At 42.6% G+C, this 27,252-nt stretch overlaps 1 protein-coding gene and 1 long non-coding RNA gene across 2 annotated transcripts in view; both read right to left on the bottom strand.

Annotated features, from left to right (window-relative positions):
- Positions 1-4,181: 4,181 nt before the first annotated feature.
- On the bottom strand, positions 4,182-5,809 carry LOC107542494 (uncharacterized). The gene is made up of 3 exons (XR_001603720.2): positions 5,628-5,809; positions 4,555-4,581; positions 4,182-4,455 (listed from the first exon to the last, which is right to left on the bottom strand). It is a non-coding gene; the product is annotated as an uncharacterized LOC107542494 (long non-coding RNA).
- Positions 5,810-12,565: 6,756 nt separating this feature from the next.
- TCEANC2 (transcription elongation factor A N-terminal and central domain containing 2) overlaps positions 12,566-27,252 on the bottom strand; it is a 31,507-nt gene continuing 16,820 nt past the window's right edge. The window contains exons 4-5 of the mRNA XM_016219821.2: positions 21,024-21,217; positions 12,566-13,602 (exon numbers count right to left, since the gene is read on the bottom strand). Of these exons, the coding sequence (XP_016075307.1) occupies positions 13,414-13,602; positions 21,024-21,217 (383 nt within the window). The 3' untranslated portion in view covers positions 12,566-13,413. The remainder of the gene's footprint in view (positions 13,603-21,023; positions 21,218-27,252) is intronic.

Genomic DNA, 27,252 nt, shown 5'->3' with positions numbered 1-27,252 from the left:
TTGAGCCCACAGCCTGGACATGTGTCCTGGCCAGGAATGGAACCTGCAGCCTTTCAGTGCACGGAACGATGCCCAACCAACCGGGCCACACCAGCCGGGGCCCTCTTTGTAATTATTTAAAAAGTCATGTGTAGGGTGTTCTTTATTCAAATAAATAAATGGAATTTCAAAACCTGAGAAATGCATGTAAAGTACTTTGCAGAGTCTTGACACTTAATACTCTATAAATGTTAGTTTTCATTATTATACATATTATTCTAAAGCAGTTTTTAAGAACTGTTTCTTTTGGAAAATGATTCCCCCCAAAAGCTAAATGCTCCTTGATGGAGCTGAAGAGGAAGAGGCTAAAGCAAGTGATGCTTCTTAGTTAGAAACTAGGAGTTTCGAGGGGAAACACCTGCCTTTGACTTGGCTCCTCGCTGAGTCAGGCGAGGCTGATGCCTGGGCACCTGGGGCAGCAGGGCACCTCTGCTGGGGAGGGAGGAGGGCCTGGTCAGGAAGGGCCTTGAATGCACGTAAGTCCGCAGCCTGTCTTGAGACCTGTCTCTGCAACCCGCTGGCTGAGTGACCTTGGGCAAGTCATTGAACCTCTGAGCCATCAGATTTTCATTTGACAAATGAGGATAATGATACTCATCTGCCTTCCAGGGCTGCTGTGAGAGTTGTAGGAGGTATGTGGCAGCTACCACCGTCACATCTTTATTTTCATTGTTAAAAGGCATTTGGGCTTTATCCTGGAACAATGGGGGCCGGTAAAAGGCTTTCTGCCTGGTGTGGTAAGGTTAGATTTTATGGGTTAAAGAGGTCACTCTGGAGGTCAATTGGGAGCGAGGACTGGAAGAACAGGGAACTGAGGATTTTGTGTGTGACCCTGCCCACTCCCATCCCATTTGACCTCTCTGAGCAGCACCCTTAGCCATGAATTGGACTAACCCAGCAAAAGTATGGTTCTGGATTGTGGCAGGAAAACAAAATCTGAATGTAACTAACAGAGCTTTACCTTATCCACTTGTCTGGGATGGTTTTTATGCTAATCCTATTTCAAGCAAAAGCAACTCAGACTAATAAAAGCAGAGCCTCAGCTCACAGGACTCTGCACCATCTGTCAGTCCACACACGTGGGGTTAGCTTTGCTTGGTATCGTAGACTGTGCTGCTTGGCTGCATGGGTCCTTGTGGGCCAGCCTGGAGGTGTGGAGAGGGAGTCATTCATTTGTTCACTCACACATTCATTCAGCACATATGTATGGGGTCCTCCCAGGGGAGCAAGGGGAGACGACACAGACAAGGTTGCTGCTCCCATGAAGGGTGTGCTCTGGTGGGGGAAGCAGAAAAATAAATGAGTATGATGAGTTCAGATGGTGTTAAATCCTGTGAAGAAAGCAAGCACTGATGTCTCAGAGAGAGTTGGGGGGGTGAGGGCCTCGTTAGAGAGGAAGTCCAGGGAAGACCTATCTGAGGAGGTGACACATGAAAAACAAGGAGTCAGCACGGGATCGGCAGTGTGCCAAGCATAAGAAACAGTGGCAAGTCTGAGGGACAGGGGCCAGAGCAGGCCTAGCCAGGGGTAGGAGTGAAGATGGAGACAGTACCAGAGGTCAAGACATGTTAGGACCGCCAGGCATGGCTCAGCTGTTGAGCATCGACCTAGGATTCAGGAGATCGCGGCTTGATTCCCGGTCAGGGCACATGCCAGGGTTGTGGGCTCAGCTCCCGGCCGGGGGCGTGCAGGAGGCAGCCCATCAGTGACTCTCGTCATTGATGTTTCTCTCTCTCTCCCTCTCCCTTCCTCTCTCTGAAATCAATAAAGATACATTAAAAAAAAAACAAAACCATGTAGGACCTCGTAGGCCACTGTAAGGACTTGGTGTGATGTGGGCCACTGGAGAGCTTTGTGCAGGGAGCGAGATGACCTGAAACGTGTTTTAGATGTTCACTCTGACTGCTAGGTGGAGAATTGATACAGGAGGGACAAGAGCACCTCCAAGGAGACGAAGTGCAGGGAGCGAGATGACCTGAAATGTGTTTTAGATGTTCACTCTGACTGCTAGGTGGAGAATTGATCACAGGAGGGACAAGAGCACCTCCAAGGAGACGAAGTAAGAGGCTCTGGCACTGGGGGCAGGAGATGAGTATGGATTTTGGAGGTAACTGTGAGAGTAAGATAAAGAGGGTAGAGTACCTACCCTAGTCTCTAGGATGTAGCAGGAGCTCATTACCTGGTGGTTGGGGTTTTGACTGTGTTGACTCTTCTGTGCCAAACATCCTCCCCAAAATACCTTTCAAAAATCTTGATATTTTATCAGCTCAAGTACTGGCCTGGGTCCCCCTGTGACAATGTGAGATGCATTTTGCCTTGTGGGCTGCCCTCCAATCATGTCCCCCATGGCCACATGGGCTGCTTACCTCTGAAGTGCACCTCTGGTGGGCCATGCATTTTCTGGCTCTGAAGCAATCAAATCTATAGTGCTTCCTCAGGGAGCCGTGCTCTCTGAGTCAGGCAGGAGGGGACAGCCTCTTGCATGTATAGAGATTTCCTGCCCGGGTACCAAATTCAGAACCATGAGAAACCCATGGCTGGGGGAGGGCTTTCCTGCATGGTGAGATCTTGAGCAGGACCCAGGCATGAGTCTCACTTGGTCTTCTAATTCACTCAGTGTACATGTAATGAATTCCTGCTCTGTGCCAGACTCTGTGCTGGGGACACAGAAATGACTCAGACACAGTCCCCACCCTGGAGTACACATTAAGGTAGAGGGGGAAACAAATAAATAGTGCCCGATGTGTTACAGTTACTCAGTATTTGCTGATGAAGTTACCCACGTAGTAAGCCCTGATACTGCACCTATTTTACTTAGGTGTTTCTTTATCTCAAAATCTTTAAAATTTCCCAAGTAGAAATTCCCAGCACAGAATTCAGGCCCCTCACAGACTGGCCCCCACCTCGCTCTCCTGTCTCACATTCTTCCTTCCTGCACTTTGGCTCTGTTGTAGGTGGTGGGAACTGCACCACATGCTAGACTGGTGGGGTAAGGCCAAACCCGGGTTCAAACCTCAGTACTTGAGTTCTGGCGGGAAAGAATTCACAGTGAAGACCCAAACTATAAGAGAACGTTTATTTAGAAGATCATAGAGGTAGAAGAAGTAATCCATAGAAGAAATGGGCTGAAGAAACAAGTTATAGAGGCAAAGGAAGGGCCCTTGGAGCTTGGGACTGAGGAAGGTAATGGTAACTCAACCAGCTGGGGGGGGGGGCATGCTCCTGGGAGGGAAAGCACACTGAGTCCTCTGTCCTAGGGGGTTTTAAGGGTGGAGATTTTAGGGGCAGTCCCAAGGCAGGACCTCAATAGAATATTGAGCACTGTTCCAGATGTGTCCTTTCAGGGTCTACACCTCCACTGATTGATTGGTCAGTGCCAGGGCAGGAGGTCATTATCCAACGTAGCTGGTCCTGAGGTCAGCCATGGGGTTGCTGGTCTCGTTTTTTCCTTTTCTGGGCCTGGAGCTGAAATACAACTGAGGCCTAGATGTTATCTATAGGGAGTAAAGGTCAGGGGATCCAAACCTCGGGGCTAGTGATATGCTAGGGGAGGAAAAGTCACCCTGGGGCAAGGTCCCACCCTATAATTGTCCTTTGCTAGGCACCCAGGGCTTTCAGCCCTGGTGACATTCTGTACCTGGTCCACTGTCCTTGCTCTGTTCATGTCTGTCTAACTGCCTACCACAGCTCCAGACACATTATACTTTTTTTTTTTAAAATACATCTTTATTGATTTCAGAGAGAGGAAAGGAGAGGGAGAGAGAGAGAGATAGAAACATCAATGATGAGAGAGTCATTGATCAAGCCTGCAACCCAGGCATGTGCCCTGACCGGGAATTGAACCCCGATCACCTGGATCCTAGGTCGACGCTCAACCGCTGAGCCATGCCCGGCCGGGCACATTATATTTCTTATTGTCCTGTTCTTTGACATGCCTCCGGCTTGCACACACATACCTTTCTTTGTACCTGACATACCACTTCTCCCATTCACTACCTGTTAAACTCCTATACCCCTGTCAAAGCCCAGCTTAAAAAGCAGCATCTTTGCAAAGCCTTTCTGATTCCAGACCAGGCCCCTCTACGCATAGTTAGGCCCTCCCTCCACTCTGCTCCCACAGTCCCCTACTCATCCCTTCATTATGCCAGACTGCTATGGATCCTTGACTGTGAGCCCTGATACGGAGTCCTTACCTGGTTCATCTCAGTGGCCTGGAGCCTATCACAGGGCATCACATGGAGGAGGGAGCTATTCCTGAAGCATTTTCATTCATGGTGGTGATAGGACACCAGTGTGGCCGTAGTATATAGGCAGATGAGAGGGATTAGAATGAGGCCAAAGAGGTCAGCAGATGCTTCATAGGGCAGAGCCTTGAATGCCAGGCCTCAGGGTAGATTTCAGACACTGGAGAAAAATCTGAGGAAAATGGGAAAAGACTGTCAAGATCATGGGAAACAAATAAATACTGAGAAACTGTCACAGAGCAGAGAAGACTGGAGAGGCATGGTGACTTACGTGCAATGTGGTATCCTGGACTGAATCCTGGAACAGAAATGAACAGGAACATCAAATCCCCTTAGGTGAAAGAGTAGGGCCAGGGAACTATTTGGGGTTGTGATAGGGGATATAAATATTGATTATGTTTATGTGATGTTCTCAAAGGCTATTAGCTCCAGGTTCATTTTCCAATATAAATAAGAGACGATAACCCTTGCCATTAAGAACTTAAGGTCTATTAATAGGTCAAAAGAGATACCTGTACTCCTATAAGCATTCCCTGCTTCACCTCTGAGACTATTTCATGATGCATTCCTTCTTTTTTTTAAAAAAGTATGTCTTTATTGATTTCAGAGAGAGGAAAGGAGAGGGAGAGAGAGATAGAAACATCAATGATGGGAGAGTCATTGATCGGCTGCCTCCTGGACACCCCCAACTGGGGATCAAGCCCCCAACCTGGGCATGTGCCCTGATCGGGAATCGAACCCTGATTGCTTGGATCCTAGGTCGGTGCTCAACCGCTGAGCCACACCCTGCTGGGCGCATTCATTCTTTTATTCACATGGGGAAATTGAGGCCTGAAGAGCTAAAATAGCTTGTCTCAAGTTACTAGTTGAATAGTAATAAGCCAATGATTATCCTACTCAGAGGTAGTCATGAAGGGCTGTAGAGAAAAATCTTGCGAATCATATAATTTGTTCTCACACAGCACAGTTGTTTTTATGTTTTCTGCATTAAAAAATATATATGTGTGTGTGATATTTATATTCGCTGTGAAAAAACAATCTGGGAGTAAATGCAATGTGGGATCCTAGATTGAATCCTGGGACAGAAAAAGGGCATTAGTGAAAAAACTGGTGAAGTCTGAATGAAGTTTGGGAGTTAACAGAATGTACCCATAGTGGATTTTTAATTTTGAAAAATATACCATATTAATGTTAGATGTTAACAATAAGGGAAACTGGATGAAGAAATTTCAGCTGAGGGAAATTCCCAGTGAGGGTAGCTGGCTGAGAGGGAACAGGTCCATCAGTACTGGCGGTAGGGGATCAGTCTAGGCAGTGCAGGATGGCATCGATTATAGTCCATACCTTGTGCCACAGAGCTCCACTTCTTCGTTTAAGCTCTGAGGGCAGCTTCCAGGGTTCTGGAGGGCCTCTTTTCCTGGGGGAAACTTACAGAGAAAAGTTAGTGGACAAAGTACACCCCCCACCACCATGACTGGTCTTGAGGCCACACCTGATATTCATCATCTCCCTCTCCTACTATCCATTCTCAATCCCCCTTACCCTCAGCCAGCACCTCTCTTGCCTTAGTGACTTACAGGGTGGCATGATCTAGACCATCCAACCTGAGGAGGGGTCTGAGCCTGTGGTTACCACATCTTTCTAGGCTATGGCCCTCGCTCTTGTTGATTTACCATAAATATTCAACAAGGGAGTACCAAGACATCTCCAAATGGATCAACTGAGTATCAAAGATATATCTCTCTGCCTTCCACTGCTTAAAAGTGCCTTACCTCCTCCTAATAAACAGCATTAATTATGCCTGAAAGAATGGTGACTCTGCTCAAAGTACCCAGGTGCAGTCACAGCTAAAAGCTCAACAGTAATATTGCTTGGGAACTAGGATCTCTAAACCTACAGAACCCAGAACTGTGGAACAGAAAGCACAAATGCTTTCTGGAGTGATGGTCAGAGTGAGGCCATTCCTGCTTTCATCCCCTGGTTCCTGGACCCACGTATTCTACCCATTGGAGACAAAGTTCTGCATAATGGTCTTTGATTTAGAATGTATGCTGCATCCTGAAGGATGGCACCCTATTGTTGCAGTTTCTGAGCTGGTGCCTCACTGTGCCTTCAACAGCTAGTTCCAAACTGGCAGCTTAAGGACACTGCAGTGCATGGAAGGACAAGTGGATTGCATGGCCTGTGTCCACTGCTTCACCTCTCGTGGTGTAGTCACATAGGATCCCAAGCCAGCAGATCACTCTGTGAACCCTTAGAGAGTTGTGCTGGATAAAGCCCTACAAACAAAGCAATATCTGGACTACGTCTACTCCAGTGAAAATGAATTGCGGCTCTTTCCAGGGTGGAAAGGGTTTAATATAATCAACTTGTCAAGTGGCTGGTTGTTCTCCTCAAGGGATGGAGATGTATCTGAGACTCATAGTTGGTCTCTGGAACTGGCAGGCTGAACACTCAGCATCAGCAATAGCTAGATCAGTCTTGGCGAGTGTGAGCCCACACTATGGGTCCCAGACATACTTTCTTTCTATGCGTCCATGGTTACTGTTTATGCACCCACTGTGCCAGCTCTTCAATAGAGGCTGGCTGATGTCAACTGCATATCTGTGGCTGTTTAGTGCTTATTCTGTGGTATGTAACCTGGTGGTATTAACATGGAATATAATGACCTTCACACTTAGTGTCCACTCTCATAGGCCGAACCACATGCCTCTACCCCAGATTTCCTTGTCCCCTAATTTTCCAATCTTATTCCTTCCAGATGCCTAGCTAAGCAGACAAACTATTCACCGCTGCCCATGAGATCCATGTATATTCTAAGCTTGGGCCTCTTTTCTTTCCACAAAATGTGGATGACTAGGTGCACTATCCAAAGCTCTCCATTGGAAAGATTTTCCCCTCTGCTGTCTTTCAAGGACACCGCTGTGTGGGACTGCAGTGCAGCCACAGTCTATTTTTGGCTTGCTCACTCATACTGAGCCGACTTACCTGGGAACAAAGCTTGGTTCTTTTCACCTCAAGGTGGATATAAAAAGCTTCTCAGGCAGCCATAGGTGAGCTGAGGGAGAGGCACTGGTGCAAAGGTGGTGGGTGACATAGATGTCTGGGCCACCTATTCATGCAGCTGCCTTCTGCCTTTGGTCCTGCTATGCGCAATGCCAGTTGTACCACATCCATCTTATGATGAACTGCTGCTGGGCTTTCTGTCCTTATGACCTGGTGGATCTGATAGACTCCAGCTCATGACGAGCAGCTTTGGCTGTTTGGTCAACTTAATCATCTCATGCTCAGACGATCTGTCTTTTCCAGAACTCTGCAGTAAATTGGGAGCTGTGTTTTGAAAAGTGTGTCATTCCTGGCTACAGATGGCATGGCTCTGCTCCAGAACCCTAGAGGTCTACATAGTGACCCTCCTCCTGGGCCTTGTCATAAACTCCACAGGCATCTTTCCCCACCACAGATACCTCAGATACCATGGATTCTGCCTGATCATACGGTCCACACAGCATGGCTACTTGTACTAGTCTGGACCTGCTGCTGAGCCCTTTCCTGATCTGGGCTCCCATCAAAACTGGCAGCCTTCTGTGTCATCCCCTATATGGGATGGAGCAGTATCCTGGGTGTAGAATATGTTGCCTCCAAAACCCAAAGAGGCCTACCAGGCATTGTGCTTCCTACTTAATGGGGGAGTGGGAGATGCAATAATTTGTATTTTACTTTGGAGGGACTATCCCTGGTATATCCCTAAAAATTTCACTGGCCCCTAAAAATTTCACTGATATTCAGACCCCCTGCATCTACATAGTGTTTTCTTGCACTCTCTGCAATGCATGTGTCTCAGTGAGGCTTCCAATATACTCATCGTTTCTTGCTCACCCAGCCCAATTAGCTGATATATTCAAGGCAGTGGATTACTGTGATGTTCTGCAAGATGTCTAGGCAGTTCAGGTCTTTTCAGACTAGGTTGTGCGAGAGTTGAAGAGTTAACAGCCCTGGGGCAAGACTGTACATGTATATTTTTGTCTGTTCCAAGCAAATATGAACTCTGATTTTCCTTTCTGATAGGGAAGATAAAGAGAAACATTCCCCAGATAAATGGCTACATACCATGTACCTGAGAACATGTTAATGTGCTCCAGGAAAGATGCCACAACTGGCACAGCAGCTGCAATTTAAAACTACCACTTGGTTGATTTTGCTATAGTTCCCTGTTACCTTCCAGGATCCATTTGACTTTTGTAGTGATCACCATTCTATTTAATGAATTAATAGAGGCATAATGGTGATCACGATCCCTGCATTCTTTAGGTCTTTAAGGATGGTACTTATCTTTGCCATTCCCTGATTACTAATGAGGTTGAGCATCTTCTAACATGTTTAGTGGCTTATTTCCTTTTCTCTGAATTGCCATGAATCATAATCACTTGCCTTTTTAAAGTGGTTTATCTAGTCCTTGGCACTCACCTTCACTAGACTGAGAACTTCTTGGGGCCAGAGACTATGTCTTATTTATTCCTGTGGCCCTTGGATCTGGTCCATAAAAACTCAATAAAGACACACTTAATGAGTGATTTTAACAAGAAGAAAAAGCAGCAGTTGATTGGACATCCTGGTCTTCTTGAATCTTGAAACTAACCTCCTTAGCTTATGGGTAAGCCTATCCCTGACAGCAATTATATAATTTTGGTTGATTTAAAAGAAAATACAATGTCATCCAATCAAACCATTGCTCTTTTGAAATCAAGGCAGTGTCACTGAACTAAGAGAAGTTCCCAAAGCCTTGTTTTCTGGATGGACTCCCTTCCATAGCAGTAATGGGCAGTAACAAACTGAGCCTTCATCCCATATGGCTGTGATAAACACATCCAAAACACATTACAAATCTCAGAATGAGGCTCTGAGGCCTGAGGCTGCAGCAAAAGAAAACCAAGGTTGACAGGCACAAGTGTAAGAACCTGATATTCTTAAAATAAAAAAAGGCCAGCTGCCTGTTCCTTCATCAATGAACACAGTAAATGCATTATCTGAGCTTCCTGCCATTTTTCAAACCTGGGACTCTCTAATGATATCTGTTTGGTCAACTCTAAACTTCATTTGTCAAAAAATAAATAAATAAATAAATAAATCTCTAATTTACAGAATCTTGAGTGTTTCTTTCCTTTGCCATAAATTGTTGGAGTTGTAAATTTAAAAAATTTTTCTAAAATATGTTTATGTAGGAACATTTTTATCTTTCTAAAACACATATCTTAGTAGTTCCCTTGCCTCCTCAAAAACTTCTCATGGCCTCTCATTATCTGAAGGCCAAAGTCCAAACTCCTTCACAAGGCCTCTAAGTCCCTGGCTAATTGTTTTGCCCCATTTCTCTCTACCATTCCTAAGAACCTTATGCCTCCACCACTCCGTATCACTTGCCTTTACTGACACAAGGTGTACACTTTACACCTTTGGGCTTCTGTATACATACTGATCCCTTTGCTTAGAATTAACCTTCGAGACTTGGTTCAAACATTAACTCTGTGAAGACTTTTCCTTCCCCTAGAATGCTATCAATCACTCTTTTCGCCACTTTCTCAACATTTTAAATAAATATCTACCATAAACACCTAGTATGCTGTACTGTAATTATTTACTTATGTGTCTGTCTCCCCACCAGACTAAGAGCTCCTCAAGGGTATAAATTATATCTCATCTATTGCAGTTTCCCTAGTGCCAGTCTAGTCCTTGGCACATAGCAGACAGGCAACATTAGTTTGTTGAGTGAATGAATGAAAATTAAGACTCAGTCCCTACCCAAAGGACCAGGACCTCCAATTCAACCACCAGAAGAAAAGGAGCAATAAGCTGTGAAGCAGACTCTAGCGGTATTTAATTTCCCAAAACTTTCTCTAGCAACCGAACACATTTAAAAGACATATTCATGCCTAGATTTATAGGTGACTCAGAAGTCCTAGGACCTTTCCTCACCCCATTTCAGGAGCTGAACCTTTCATTTTTAACAGGCTGGAGCTCAGAGGTGCTTCTTAGTGGGTGGGTCAGCTAGATGGATGTCTGCACGCCTCCTTCCCCTCAGCGAGCACTCAGAAGAGCTCCATTAGTGTTCATGGAAATTCTGCACATGCATCAAGGAGAAAACAGCCACAAATAACACAGCCTCCTTTCCAAATCTCCAAAGCACATCTCTGCAATCATTTTACTTTCTAACTAACACCACTGAAGCCTTTCAGCCACAGAGCAATTTGTTTTCGACTTACTCTGAGTTCTTAAGTTAGAACTTTTTGGTTGCTTATAAATGAAGCTTCCTACTCCTAGTCTCTCTCCCTGCTGCAGTTTCTCTTCCACAGCCTGTTAACAAAAAACCAACCAGTTTCTGCGTAGAATCAGTCCATACAACCTTCACCTGTTGTTGAAGACCCTTCAGGTTTGGTCCTGGTCCTTGCCTTCCTCTCCTGCCTCATTTCCAGCTATTCCGCAAGCTACTCTCCTCTACCCCAGCCATACCAATCACCTTCCAGATATCTCACAGGTCTGAGTCTTTCTATACTTTGCTTTCTCTGTCAGGCATACACCTTAACCACCCAATTAACTACTTCTGCCCTTTAAGACTGCACACAGGTATCACTTCCTCAAGGAAGGATTACCTGATTGGATTAGATGTCTTTCCTGTACACTGACAATTAGTCATTCGACTGTTTAATAGTTATGGAGACCTAGATTGTGCCAGGCTTTGTTCTAGGTGCGAGAAGTACAGCAGGGAACAAAACAAAGGCTCTGCTTTCATGAAGCTTAAATTCAATAACATCTATTGGGGTAACATTGGTTACTAACATTATGTAAGTTGCAGGTATACAATTCTATAATACATCACCTGTATACTGCAGTGTGCTTACCATCCAGTCTAATCTCCTTCTATCACCATATATTTGACCCCCTGTATCTTCTTTTTCTTCCCCCTGCCATCCCTTCCCCTCTGGTAACCACCAGACTGTTGTGTCTATGAGTTTTTGTTACATTCTAATGGGGAGATAGAATCAAAAGGACAACCACAGAACATGTGGATATGTATAGAATACACAGAATATTATGGTAGGGGCAGGATAGGGAATTAGGTAGAGAGCAGCATTTCAGAGAGAGAATATAGCATGTGAAGATATTTAGAGGGGGAGTGACATGGTGGGATTTCCAATTTTGATATGTCACTTTGTTTCTAGCATAGAGAGATAAATTTAAAGAGGTTAAGATTGGACGCAAAGGGACCAGTTAGCAAGTCAAGTAGTCAATCTGGGCAACAGAGGATGAGGTCCTGAAGTGTGGTACTAGAGATGGAGAAGAGGCAAGAGATTCTAAATATATGTGACAAGTAAAACCACTAGGACTTGGTTGGGTAAGGATAGAGGAGGTGTCTAGGCTGACCCTCAGGCTCCTAGCTAGAGTGTCTGTTGCCAGTATTACCAAGTGAGAGAAGACATCTCATATCTGAGATGCCCATTGAACTTCTTGGAAATATTATCTGAAACTGAGGGACCATGTATGGTCTGAAGATACAAATTGGAGTGTCATCCACATGTAACCATGAGAGTGAATGAAATCAACCAGGGAGGCTATATCAATCAAATAGACCTGTGTTTTGAATCTTAGCTCTGCCATTCACTATCTGTGTGACTTTGAGCAAGTTACTAAACCATTCTGGGCCTCACTTTTCTCATCTTTAACTGGATATTATTCTTTAAATGTCCATCACAGTGCCGAGCACATGATAGGTGCTTAATTGTTATTCTACCTCCAGTACTTCCTAACAGTGGGAAACCGAACAAGCGACTTCTGCTTGGTGAGCCGCAGGGTCTCATCTGTAGCTCCTGCCTAGGTATCCACAGTACCTGTGGAATGGGTGCTCAATAAATGGTTGCTGAGTAAATGAAGGAATCTGAAAAAACTGAAACAATACTTACTAACACAACAGGTGAGAGGCTTAAACAGGATTAAAAAAAAACACTACATAAAGATGAATGTAAATACTAATAAATTATCTAGCACCAGACACTGTTAGTCTCTTCCTGTCTGTCCTTGCTTTTTAACCCATCCCTCTTTTTTTTTTGTATTTTAAATCTCTTCTTTTTTATTAGCTCCTCCTTTTCAGACTATAAACATACTCCAGTCTTCCCTAACCTAAAAACCCTTCCTTGGGTCTTGCTCTCTCTCTCAAATTCTTTCCAATTATTCTTCATTTTCACCAGCTATACTTTTTCTCAACCCAAAACATTTTTCAATGAACAAGCCAAATCTTTTGTTTTAGGGGGCAAAAAGTCCCAGTTTATTATTACTTTTAAAAAAGCAAATATCATTTACATACTCGTTCAAGCAGGCCTACCTACAGAGGTATTTCATTTTACAATACATGTGTATGTAATTTTTCTACTATGGTAGTTCATTTCAAGAGGAATTTCATATGTATCTGCTAAAGAGCCCTGAAATGAGTGCCAACGTATTCAAATAAACCCCAAGGTGTGGGGATGCTTCAGGCCAGTTCCTCATTAGGAGCCTCAGCATGGGGGCTCCAGAGACCAACCCAGGTCTTCCAGGGAGGGCTGAAATGTTCAGATAAGTGAGTTCTGGAAAGAAGGGGTAGCTGGCTGGCTCCGGCAGGCTCACCCCTGGGGTAGAGCAAAGAGAACAGACAGGGGAGTTCTGAGAGGCACCAGAGCTATCTAAACTCAGGGGGATGGAACCGAGTGAGTGGCAGCAGTAATTGAGTTTCAGTTACCTGCAGGGTGGCGAAATAAAGTACTAACTTCATCTGCCTGACATGGGGGGGAAGTTTAGAGGTGTTCTTGGCATACGCACAGTGAAATCCGTCACCTTTTGCTATGTTGGGTGATGGCAACCGTACCGTGCTTCCTAGTGACAGCCTGTGCACGTCCTGTTAGGCAGCACCAGCGCACTACGGCTAATGAAGCGTTTCCTGCGGGCCTGTCTCCCAGGGCTCTCGGCAGCCTCCGTCTGAAGGAATGGCACCATGGGAAAATTTAGCACAGCCAGCATCAGCCATCAGCCAAACTCAAAAGAGTCTTTGAATGGCAGAAAGGGGCACATTTTCTTTTCTGCCCGGCCCAGGGTTAGAATCATCCTCAGGTCATTTTTTGTGGGTCTGTACAAACGTGCCGACCGGCAGCGAGCCGTCCTGCACCTGAGCCCGGATTTCAGCTTGGTGCTTTAATGTGAAGACCAGGGCTCTCACCGTCCGCCGGTATGGCCCGTTAATGAGGCGGGAGCAGAGATGAAACGTTTCCCGCTCAATATTTTCAACCAGTAGGTGATCCATCTAAAAAAACAGCAAAATTATCAAATTAGGGCCTTGCATTGCTTAAGGATTAAAAACAAGAGAGGCTGAAGCACTCTGCTCAGAGGCTTCCATTAATCAACTGAAATTCAAGGACATCTACTTCCTGTCACAAGAGAAACAGGAAGAGCAAATTAATTCCACCCTGGCAATTAAGGAACAAGGCCATGTGCTTTGTGACAGGGACCTCATTCACAACCCCTGCCGGGTGGTAATATTTGCCATTATAACAGGAAACTGGCCTGAACTAAGCAACGGGTACTGGGCCCTGTACTTTACCAGCCAGGAAACAAAGACCAAGGATAATAAATCAGTGTAACAGTTTATACTTTTTTTTGGTTTGTTTTAAAAGTGCCTTTTAACCCCTTACTGCATTTCAGAAACACTGGGTCCAGATCCTAATATGTGTATAGAGCAGTTTATAAATCACTTTTCACATTTAATGCTCACAACTTCTATTATCTCATTTTACATATGAGGAAATGGGTTCAAAGGTAAAGAAAGGTTCAAGGTCTTACAACTATTAAGAGGCAGAGCTGAGACTCTGACCTGGAGCCCCGACCCCAAAGTTCATGTTTCTTCCCTTTCACTATACTAACTGATCCCTCAACATTCTGAGAGGCCAGCAGAATTTGAAGAGACACTTGTGGGGTCAGCTAAGCAGAGCAGGCCTAGGGGATGGGACCTAGGGCAATTCTGGGGTGCTCTGGCTCAGGCCCCAGTCCTCCTAAGGTCACAGGCATAATCAAAACAGGACAGGTCTGGGACTTTGTCCATATGACCTGGATCCAGTCCAGACTGGGCTGCTGGTCAGGGAACCCCTCAGCCTTACCTTTCTCTCCAGGCCTATTTCCCCCTCCCCAGTCCTGAGCACTGGCCAGCATGAGCCAGCTAAGCTGCTTTCATGCACCTCTATGCTGCTGCACAGGTATATGTTCCTTCAGCAAGGTACACTTTCCCTAGGCAATACATTCCTATTTGTATGTCAAAACTTAGCCAAAAATCAAACCCTAGCTTAGAGGACTGAAAGTTCTCCTTTGGGCTGCCACAATGTCCTGAGCTTCCCTTAGTCACTGTCATAATATAGCACCCATTTTTTGTTTGTACTCCCTGATGGTGAGTTCCTTGAATACAGAACACAAATTTCTCTCTCCCACTTCCCTTTCCCCCTGCATTCAAATATTTCTTCAGCATTTACTATGTGCCGGCTCTACGTTTGGGGAGAGGAAAAGCAGTGGATAAGGCCGGCACCGTCTCTGACTCCATAGAGAGCACAGTCCAGTAAGAAACAGGTAGTGAACAGGGATTTAAGGGCACTGTGCGCTAGGAAAGAGGACAGGAACTCACGCCGGGCGCAGAGCTACAGCAAAGGGATGCGACCCAGGAGGGCAGTGCCTGGCTTTGGAAGGAGATGATGTTTAACTTGAGAGCTAGAGAATGAGTAGGAGCTGCCTAGGTAAAGTAGGCATGTGCTTTGTGATAAATTCACTAAGCTGTACATATATCTTTTGTGCACTTTTACTAAATTTTTATTTTATTTATTTTTAATCCTCACCCAAGGATATGTTTTCACTGATTTTAGTGAAGGGGGGGAGAAGAGAGACAGAGAGAGATATGTGAGAGAGAAACCTCAATTGGTTGCCTCCTATACGCACCCCGACTGAGGATTGGACCTGCAACCTGAGAATGTGCCCTGACTGGGAATCGAATGTGCGACCTTTTGGTGTACGGGATGACACTCCAACCAGATGAGCCACACCGGCCAGGGCTATACTACTATTTAAAAGTTTAAGGAAAAAATGCACCAAAAATATAAAAGGATCACCTAACATTTGATAAAATATCCTAATATAAGGAATAGACAGACCAAAACAAATAGAGGGGAAAAAAAATTGGAAGAAATAAGGACCATGCAGGGAGAATAGGACTGAGAGAGAAGGAGAGAGACAGAGGATGAATCTCCAGGCCCAGACATCTACCAGGTATAGCAGACGAAAGACGTTCAGGGAAGTTTGTGGTCCTGATGCCTGACTGATGATCTAGGCTTGTGCTGGAGCGAGTGGACTTGGCACCATGGCTCTCTAGAACCCAGACTCCTTGAGCTTTTCATGGCCTCCTGGTGGGCACTGAACTAGCCCCTGGCCTGAGGCAGCCCTGGTAGCAGATTACTTTAGGAGGCTGGAAGGGTAGCTAGCTGTGTGCCCAGCATTTGTTCAGCAACATGTGCGAGAGAGGCTCTTCAATCCAGTGTGAGGATGGTTAGTCACTGTTTGTTTAGAGGTTCACTTAGTTTAACAATCAAGAAAAGGGTGGTTTTTTTTTTTTTTTTCTGGGGAGTGGTTGTTTGGAGAAAAAAGGTATATGTGCTTTTGCAAAACAGGTCATGGCCATTCCATCAAACTGTAGTATATACATACCAAAAAAAAAAAAAAAAGAACTCTGCCTTGACTGGTATGGTTCAGTGGTTAGAGCATTGGCACAGGCACCAAAGGGCCTTGGGTTCGATTTCCGGTCAAGGACACGTACCTGGGTTGCAGGTTCAATCCCCAGCCCCAATCCGGGCATGTGTGGGAAGCAACCAATCAATCTATGTCTCTCTGACATCAATGTTTCTCTCTCTCTCCCCTCTCCCTCCCTCCTTCCCTTCCTCTCACTTTAAAAATCAATGGAGCCTGGCCAGGCCTGGCTCAGCAGTTGAGCATCAACCTAGGATCCAGGAGATCACAGTTTGATTCCTGGTCAGGGCACATGGCCAGCTTGCGGGTTCGATCCCCAGTCGAGGGCGTGTGGGAGGCAGCTGATCAATGACGACTCTCATCATTGATGTTTCATCTCTCTCCCTCTCCCCTCCTCTCTCTGAAATCAATAAAGATATATTTTTTAAAAATCAATGGAAAAAATATCCTTGGGTGAGGATTAACAAACAAAAAAAGAATTCTGAAAGTGCCTTGGAATTCACATAACTGGGTATTCATACATACTTCATTTAGCAAATAGTTACTGAGTTGCTATTCTGAGTCTGACCTGGGTATTAGGGAGACTGAGCAGAAACGACCTGACCCTGCCCTCCAGGAATTTACAGCCTAGAAAGGAGATAGCACGTACACAGAAAACGTTGGGTAGTGGAAGGGGTGTTCTACCAGCAATGTGATGGGAGTAAGGAGCAGGCATCTAACAATTCTCATGCATACCTTATTAAATGAAGGCCTATCAAAATGAAGAAAAGCATCAGTGATATTAAAATATAAATTATGTGAGAAAATGATTCATCACCTTTTCGTATAACAAGTTCATTGCACAAAGTGAAGAATGCCCATCTTATAAACTGCCTTTGGATAATCCAAACCTACCCAAGTTGTTGAGTCCTTTCCAATGGGTCCTAACCTAGTGATTTAGGTAAGCCCTTTTGGGACTTATCTAACGGACCAGAGTCTCACTGAGACCTTGAGAAAAATGGGTTTTACTGTAAGATGCACCTGTAGGAATGGGAATAAGAATGCTGTAAGAAACCTAGGGATCCTAGGGATTTATTTAGGGACCATATCCCTTCTCTGTGTCTCTTATGATCTGCCTGGTCTCCTCCTCACAGGTTTTTGCTCCTCTCCATATGCCTTACTCACTATCAATTCTAACTGCCTTATTCTCTCCCCATAATCTACACATCTCTACCCACAGCTTCTGCTTCCTCATAACTCCTCCAGCATTCTGCTTCAACACTCCCACTGTTGTTTTCTGAGAATTTCCTAGTTCGCATTTCTCAGGACAGAAAATCTGGTTTACCTTCCCTGTCTATTTGTACCTGTTTTATTCAGCTGTCCGATCCTGGACAAACTGGCTATAGCTGGCAGAAGATATAAAACATGACCACCTAGAGCTGTCTTTCATCAAGGATTCTGGCCTCAGTGGGAAATGGTGCCATAATCAATTAGTTATGTCTGCCACATCTGTAAGCCCTTTAAAAGCAGGGAAACAAGGTCGTCTTCACATGTATACCTTAAGTACAGAACTCCCCACATTGTACTGTAACTGTTTATCTGCTTATCTCTCTCAGAAGACTAGAAGCCCCTCTAGGGATGATACTGTGTTGGATCCATTTCTAAATTCCCCATACCTAGCATAGATACTAGCACATGGCAAGAGCTCAGTAAATATGTGTTAAATGAATGTCCTTTTCCCCCATGTAACCTCCCTCCTTTCCTGCTCTTTCAATAATATCCTACACATTGCAGATAAGATATGACATATGATGTTTCTATTTTATATGTATTTCCTAGTTAGCAAAATCCTACCCCTCCTGCAAAGGCCATCTCTTCTGTAAAACCTTCCCAGACTCCCCCATCAGGTTTCACATTCTGTCTTCTGTTTGTCTACAACACTTGCTAGTACCACTATTTCAGACGTATTTCATCTTGCCTTCTATTAGCTAGTCATTTATAGGCCCTCAGCCAGGAGACAGTAAGCTTTCTTAAGATAGGGAATGCAACTCACTTATATTTGCATTCTCCCCTGGCACTAGCAGCAGTAATACTGAACATCTGTTGAACTGAATATCCACTGGAAGCAAACTTTGTGTGAGTTTTAGCACACATAGCATGACTGGATTTGTATCTATCTAACCACACTCCTTTTTGACCACTTAAATACATTTATGAAAGAGCTGGTCAAAGCCAGAGGTGCAGTCTGAGGCCATTAAACAAAGAAAAAACTAACAGTCCCATATGGGGAAGTACCCCTGACCTGGATCTCATTAGCACCATCTGACAACCAACTGGGCCAACCAGCCAGTGTTTCATAACTCTTAATGATACAGGCTCACTTTGAGAATCGGGTTCATTTTTTTTTAATGACATAATAGGAAAATGATCACAGGCCATGAGGTAGGAAGGAGAGTGGATAATGAGGAAGGGGAAGTAAGAGAATGACACCACAGGGGACGTTCATATGAGGAAAGATCTAAAATACAGGGAAGAACAAAGAAGATCCAGAAGGGAGAAAGTAAAGGGGAATGGAGCCAGGGTCTCAACAATGGAGTTTTTATTCATCTATTCCATTATTTCATGAACAAGGAAGCAATCTATGAATCTGGAAAGCAAGATATATACAGTAATAAAGAGATACATTTGGCTGTGTGTGCATATTCCTCATCTGTGGCTTTCACTACTAAAGAATATGACCAAAACAAGTAACATGAAAATAATTTTTTTCTACAAAAATGTAATGACTAGATCTGCAAAAACACATGCTAGGCTCAAATTGTAAGGGCGTTTTAGTCACTGGGCCAACAACTTACCCAATGGTTTACTACTGGCCTGTTAAAGTACATTTGTGGAGAGATCAGATGTGGCTTGAATGCCCTCAACATTGGTTACTGCCAAAGACCAGATACTCAATTAGATGGGTCGTTGATTTACCCTAATATGGAAATGTTTCAGATGATTATAGGTGCTAAGAGTTAACTTTTATGCAAAACTGTTTATAATTCTCTGACATATCAAACTGATAAAATTGCTATCAAATTCTGTTTATGCAAGGAATACAGATTGATTTTTTTTGGCCAAGGAAGAGAGTAAGATGCATACTTTTAATTTTTAAAATTTACTCTTTGGGAACAAAACCACTCAACTATGCTTAATCTGATATTTTTTCCAATTATGTTGGAAAGCACTTCACGAATGTATCACTTTTTTAACTTTGCTTTGTAACACTTGAGTGCTTACCACTTGATGTGCCATTTAAAGGATAATTAATGGATAAACTAAAAGGATAATTATTATGGAGTTTAATATAGTAGGCAAACTGCTCATTAATCCTTACAAGCACTGCTTCGTTATTATCATTTACTTAAAAAGATACCACAGGGAACCGGAATTTACCACCACATTAACTACATATTATATACCCACACTCTATGTTTCTGTAGTAATTTTGGTTTATTTAAAAAATAAACTTTATTTAAAATATCAAATAGCAAATCTTGTTGGCTAATCAATACTCTGGAAAGTTATTTAGATTTACAACCTTCATATATTTTTCTCTTTTCCAAGCATTTAATATTCATATTAAAGCTTCCTTAGGAAAGGAAAGCAAACTTAACAGCATAGCAATATGCTAAATTATCAAATAACATTAAAAATTATAAAAATGAAAAAATAAGCATATATAGAAAAGGATATTCAAAATGACACTGATATTGATCAAGATGAAAAAGACAACACAAATGTAAATTATTGTCAATTTTCTGCAATGTTGTTTAAATAATCAATAAAACTATCTCATGGAACATTTGGCATATAATTGGCTCTTAATAATCTGGGATAATCACAACTTTATAGCATTCATTTAAAAAGCTATAATAATTTACCAAACAGAAATGTACCAAAATGTTAACAAGATTATGTCTGGGTGGTAAGTTCAATGGTGATCTTATTTTTCCTTTCTATGTTCTTCTCATTTTCTATCATAAGTTTGTATTTAAAAATCCCAAACTATATTTTTTAAAAGTAAATAATATACCACAAGTTCATCCACCCTTCTTTTGTGGATGAATAATTGAGACAGAAAGGTTAAAATATTTTTTCAGAGAATACAGTAACAGATCTAGTATTTAAATCAGACTTCTGAATTGCTTCCTTTGTAAACAATATTAAATTCTTAAAGAAACTTTAATAGGGATACCCTAAGAAGAAAAAATATAGGTGTTATATGTCTGATTTTTCCAGAGTATAAATTGACATATAAGATTTGTTTGACAATGGTGATTAGTATTATTGTTAAGGAGCAAAAATCTTTCTAGCATGTGTATCTCAAACCCTATTAGTCATCTGAACTGTTGGCTATGAAGATGATAGGAATTATGTTTAGCCAACTGATTATATCTTTAAAACCAAAGGTATGAGTTAGGGCAAAAAATGGGGGAGTAAAGTCTTTTCAATAGACAACTATTTATTTTGCCATTGATATTCCATAACAAAGCCTACCCCAGAATTTTTGCTTCAATGGGAAGGGAATGAATTTTAAATGGAAGGAGCCAGCATTCATTAAGTGATTTCTAATCACCAGGCATTATACTATTCTTTTGTATAAACAGTCCATTTACTCTTTCCAATAACCTTAGGTAGTAGGGATAATAATAATTTTACAGATTTAAAAAAAAAAATCAAGTCTCAGAAATGTTAAGGGATTTGCCTAAAGTGCCACAGCTAATACGTACTAGAGCCAGGGTTTTAATACAGGCCTTGCTAGTTCCTTTCTACAACTCTGTCTCCCAGAATGATTACAAATTCAGAACCCTTAAAGAAAAAGCAGATAAAGCACAGCACTAAGACTATGAAAGTTCATTCTGAAAATGTGAGGATAACATTCAACCAAGAGCTCCTAGTAATCACATTCCAACCAGACATTACCTCTAATTCCAACGCCTCTGAGAGTAACTTCTGGGCATTTTTCCTGAGTGCCTCAGTTTTGGAATCACTTCGGACTTCAATAGAAGGTCTATCTGCATGTTTCTCAATGAAAGTCCTCCACTCAGTGTAAACTTCTCTGGCAAGACAAGCCACTTCTGAATCTGAGTGTTGACGCATCTTGTTCACGGTGTGACCTGGAACAAGAGAAGAGAAACCAAAGGAAAGGTTGTTCGGTCTGCTGAAAAGTACAGGACTTAGATGGACTGATGTGTATATGGCACTTAGAAAGTCATTCACATCCCTAAGGATTTTAAGGCTCTTGTGCAAACGAAGACCATTTCTCAAAGACTAAGGTTACAAGATAATCACTGGGGGAGAATCAATCAATGGACTAGCCAATGGAATAAGTCACAAAATAGAAGCATGACCAACAGACACTTAAAACGGAACAACTAAGGTACCAAGTCCTTAATCCAAATATTGCAATAAAATAAAATGAATTAAGCATTTTTCTTATCTTTTTCGTGCATATTATATTGCAGAACCACCAAATCGCTCTAGCTATTGAGGGAATGTTCTTTATTCAGCTAATATGTGAAAAGATTGACAGAATTTTTAAAAATTTGTACCTCATGATGAAATGATTCACTCAGGTGGTAATCATCAGTAGATGAACTCATTTGATGACAGGTTGATGGGGAAATTTATAATAGAGGGATGAGATGTCATTACCTGCACCTCTGATCAATCAGCGTCCCTGAGAGTGGACACAGGTAGCACTTCACAGCCCTACCTATGGAGTATTCTTGCACCCTCCTCCCAAAGAAAAGACGAACCAGAACCCAATGAATCATTCAAAGCTAACTTCCAGTTTATAGAAAACGTGAGAGGAAGAGGAATGTTATAGTATGAGGAAACAGACAAATTCAGAATGTGGCGTTCTATAGGACAACAGACCTGGTTTCTGCAACAGTCAATCACATTTTAAAAATGGGAATAAGGTCACAGACTACTATAGATTAAAAGTCTTTTGAGTTCGAACTACCAAATCTAATACACTTGGAACCCCGTAATGCCATCTTCTACAGTAGCCAGAGTGGCCTTTATTTAACTTTATTCTTTTGGGGGATATTTTTTCTAAAACATAAATCTGACCATTTCACTACTCCACTTAAATCTTTCAGTTCTATATCCAAATTCATATCTTGTCACACAAGTCCCTTCAATCATCTGCCACCCTCCCACCTGCTTTCTAGCTTCATTTCCAGCTACTAACCCACCATCATCCTATAGTCCAGCTCCTAAAACACTTCAATATTTTCAAAGTCTCTACTTTTGAACGTATTTTCCAATAAACTTTCTGTCTGCCTGGAATACTCTTTTTTCCCCATTTCATCTGGTTAACTTCTATTCTATCTTTAAGACTCAGTACAGGAGTCCGTCCTCTAGGAAGTCTTTCTTAATACCCCTAGTCTTGGTTGGTACACCTCTTCTGTGCTTCCTTAGCACCTTGGGCTTTTGTTCATTACAATAATTATTATAATTAGTTGCAATTAGATCAGTTATCTCTCTTGTCTACCAGAGGGAACTCCCTGAGGGTAAGAGCTGTGACATGTTCACCTCTGTATCTCTAGCAGACAGCACGTGGCAGGAGGTAGGAATCAGGAGAGTGGATGTTCAGTAAATGTTGTGGAATGACAGGCCCATATGAAGAGTAACATATTTTTACTAAAATATACAAAACAAGGGGGAAAATACCATATTATAGGATGGAAAATTAATAAAAGAATGCCAATATATTGAAGTTAATTTGTAGACTTAATGTAATCTCAATCAAAAATCTCAATAGGCTATTTGTATTAGAATACAACCACTATTTCTAGACTTATTATAGAAATATAAATGGGCAAAAGTCTAAAATACTATTTTAAAAAAGAGGAATTATCAGGTATAAGGTATTAGAACATATTATAAGCAAAACTAATTAAAATTATATGGTCTAGTACCAAAAACATACACATACTGAATTAAAAAAATGAAGCCTGGGAATAGATCCTATTGTATACAAGAATTTAATATATAATAAGAATCATTGAACAAAGGGGAGCAGAAAAAGGATTTAAATTTGAAGATATGGTCAAAACCATTTAGAAAGTGTATCAACTTATGCCAACTGGATAGCCCAATGCTTAATGATTCATTTACTCTCCACACATTTGCTGAAGGCCCACTCTCTGTAGAGGAGGTACTATGCTAGGCACCAGTCATGCAGGGCTGAACAAGAAAATGTCCTTACTTTTAAGATTCTATGAAGAGCATCCTGCTGGTGAAAAAGAAATGTAACCTTGAAGGGAAGACAAGAGTCTTTAACTTCTCACTCTAACCAATTATCTATCAAGAAATTTCATCTAGCCTTTCTACTGCCCAGGGAAAGGAATACATCAGCACTCATCACAAGCAGAGGAAGAGGGAAATACAGAGCACTCGTAAGAACTGTCTCCAGGTGCTTCCTAGCTGGCAGTGCTGAGCGAGGTGTTCTGAAATACACACATCACTTAAAAGCTGGTCACTACTCAATACTTTCCTTTTCTGAGTACAGTTCTCTGCATCCTTGAGATCATTCATTCAGCAAGCAAATTTTTGTTGGTCACTGTTCTGGATGCTAAAAAATACAAAGATAAACAAGACACGGGAGGACCTTAAGACCTAAATTCAGGGCATTTTAATACTTTTACTAAGTACCTGCTTTAGGCCTGGTGCTGAGGGTACAGAGATGAAAAAGACACAGTCCCTGGAATTTAACCTATACTCACCTTGTGCCAAGGTGTGCAAATAAGATACATGTACCAAAATACTCATTCCAGTACTGTTTATGGTAGTGAAAAGCTAAAAACAACCTAGAAGCTCATCATTAAGGGTCTACTTTGTTAAATAAATTAGTCCATTCAAACAATACATATTTTGCAGTCATTAAAGACTAGAATAGCTCAACATGTAGTAACATGGAAAGATGATTACTTTATTCAGTTAAGTGAGAAAAAAAAAAGACACAGGTTCTCAGAAGAAATGCACAGTATGAGCCAATATTTATTTTTAAATACACTTATAAACACATATTTGTTTATATGCAGAGGAAAAGTCTAAAAGAATTTATAATGAAGTTATTAATGGGTCTCCTTTGAGTAGTGGGACCGCGTGTGTCTATGCTGTCCGGCTCACAGTCCTGCGGGTTGGCTCGATCTGTAAGCGATTCTAACAGCGCAGGCTGTGCTGTGGCGGGTGCATTCAGGCTGCTCTGGAACAGGGATCCCTCTGGCTCTGTGCTCCCACCTTTTCCTTTTCTCTCTCCAAGGAGGCACTGCTGATCCAGCCTTGGTACGAGAACTGAAGACACAGGAGTCTCTTAAAGAGAGCTCTCTACTTGTCGAACCAATGGACCTTCTCCATCCTCATGTTGCTTAATCCTTCAAGGGCATCTGATACTGCTGCCTTCTTCCTTCTGGAATATTCTCTTCCGCTGCTTTTTGCAGCACCACCTGTTCCCGGTTGTCCTCTTCCTTCTCTTTCTCGCTGGTGGCACGTGCCTTGCTCAGCCTTTATCTGTGAACCCCAGATGGGGCGCTGTCTTTGGCCTCTTCTCGTCTTTCTTCACCTGCCTTCCCTGAGTAACCCTACCCACTCCTGTGGTCCAGCTACCCTCTGCAAGCAGATGACTACCAAATATGTATCTCTAGCCCACAGGCTCTCCTGGAGCACAAGACCGAAAATATCCAGGCCCCTTATTGGACATCTCTACATGCTTACTTTGCAGGCACCTCTAACTCAACATTTCTAAAATGGAGAATGGAATTCATTATTATCCCTCTCAGTCCCTCCTCCTGTATTTCTTATCACACAATGGCACCACCATTCACTCATCATGTTAGGCTCCTTAACATTTATTATATCTTTCCCTTTTCCTCCTCAGTTCCCTCTTCCTTCTCACTGCTGCCCTGACTCGGTCCTCATAACCTCTCCACAGGTCTACTGCAATGATTTACTGACCAATCTTTGTTTCCAGTCTGGCCTTCTCCAATTTATCCTCTATACTGAAGTAAAAAATAACCTTTTAAAAACAATTAGATCACATCATTCTCTTACCAAAAACCCTTCTGTGGCTCTCTCCACTGCCCTCAAATTAATTTCTAAGTATAGCATTCAAGCTCTGAATGACCTGAACCTCTTTGGCCTTACCTCTCACAAGGTCGCCCTCTTTTGTCCCTCCCCTCACACCCAGCCCTCCTACCCCTTTATCTCCATGCACTAAGTTCAAGCCATAGAGAGCAGCTTGCACATCCTTGTTTTGGTTCAGGCTATCTGGCCTTCTTACATTTCTGTGCCTTAGCTCACTGTTCCTTCTGCCTAGAATGTTTTAAATGCTCACTTTCCCTTCTAAACTGCAAACATCTGGAGGGCAGAAGTCATACCTTACTCCAAGCTATATTCCTAGCTCCCAGGGTAGTGCCAAGGACAGGATAATCAATAAATGTTTGCTGAACTAAATTACAGCTAAATTAAAAAAATTTACATTTAGCTTTCGAATTGATTTTGTACTAATATTTAAATATGGATGCAGTTGATTGGTTAAATCACACAATTGCAAACAAAATAATGGAAAGATACTGTAAAGAACTGAATCCAAAGGTGCTGGGGAAATCAAAAGCTTCTAATTCTTACCCATTGCTAAGAATTCTTTCTGCTTACTACTCCAGATTTTATATGAATTATCTCCTCTAATTTTTGTAACTAAATAATGAATTAAATAATATCTGTATATGTCATTTTACAAATGAGAAACTGAAGGTCAGCAAAGTAATGTGCCCCAGGTCTCACAGCTAGCAAGTGTGGAAGCCAGGATTTGAATACCAGTGGCGTGACTCCAGGGCCTGCACACTTAACCCCTAATACCCTGTATTTCTCTGTTATTAGGGACTGGAACACAGGGAGTGTTCAATGAGGCTCTGCTAAGACAATGTTGTTCACCTTCTTGGTATTGCCAGGTCAGAAGAGCACAGGACTTGGGAGGTGGCCATAGGGCTTAAGGCTCCATCTCTCACGCCAGAGCAGTGGAATCAATGCTTCTGGCCTGCATGGGGCAATACATCCCATAGATAACTCTCTCAGGAGCCCCTGCCAATACCAAGGAAACTATCCCAGGAAGGGCAAGGCTGTAAGATTTGTTAGCAAGAAGAAGGAGTCTCCAAAAAAAGAGTATCAGCAGGAAAGGCAGTCTGGGCAACAAAACAGGAGGAGAGGACAGTCTAGGGAAACCTCTACTAGAAAAAACAAGGCAAAAATAATAAATTTTAGATCACAAAAGGAATTTCGTGATAACAATGACAGTTAACCACTGTGCTAAATGCTTTACATACCTTAATTCATTTAATCCTCAGGAAAACCCTATGAGGTAGGTGCTGTTGTGATTCCTCATTTTATAGGTAAAGAACCTGAGGAACTAAGAGGTTAGGTAACTTGTGAAGGACATGGCAAGTAAAAAGCAGAGCCAGGTTTCAAATGTAGGCAGTGTGGCTCCAGAGCTCATGCATTAACCCTATACTATTGCTTCTGTTGATAATACAGTCCTACCTCCTCCTGATTGAGATGAAAAGAATGAGGATCCATGACCTTTCCCCAAGGTCACAAGTTGGTCAGTAGCTACATCAAGGAAGTTAATGATCTGCAAAATGTCATTATTTGCTTCATGAAGTTTATGTTTTCAAGCAAGCAGTGCCACTGGCTGGTCTTATGATCTAGGTCAAGTCTCCTGGGCATAAGGGTAGGGGGTTTCTGCATCCCAGCACATTAAGCTAAATTCCCTGCAGGAAGCAGTCTTTCACTCATTTAACAAACATTACCAAATGCTAGGTATGTACCAGACCCTGCGCTAGACATCGGGATAGAATGTGACCAAGATGCAGCCCTGTACTCAAGGAGCTCCAGGTAGGTCTAAGCACAGAAGACACCTAAAGAAACAAATGCATGAAAGTGTTACAGGTCCTAAACAGTACTGAAAGGGGAATCCCAGGGAGGGCCAAAAGGACAGAGGAGTCAATTCAGCTGGCAAAGGGGCCAGGAAATACCATAAAAGAGGCAAATTCTCATTCTGAGTCTTGACAATGGCTCAAGGAGACAGGACTCACAGAAGAAGAGTGAACAAGAACATAAAACCTGAAACAGCATGGCATAATTT

The sequence above is a fragment of the Miniopterus natalensis genome, chromosome 9 (genome assembly GCF_054644295.1).
Source record: "Miniopterus natalensis isolate mMinNat1 chromosome 9, mMinNat1.hap1, whole genome shotgun sequence".
In the NCBI taxonomy this organism is placed as follows: domain Eukaryota; kingdom Metazoa; phylum Chordata; class Mammalia; order Chiroptera; family Miniopteridae; genus Miniopterus; species Miniopterus natalensis.
This window is presented reverse-complemented; position numbering and strand designations above follow the sequence as displayed.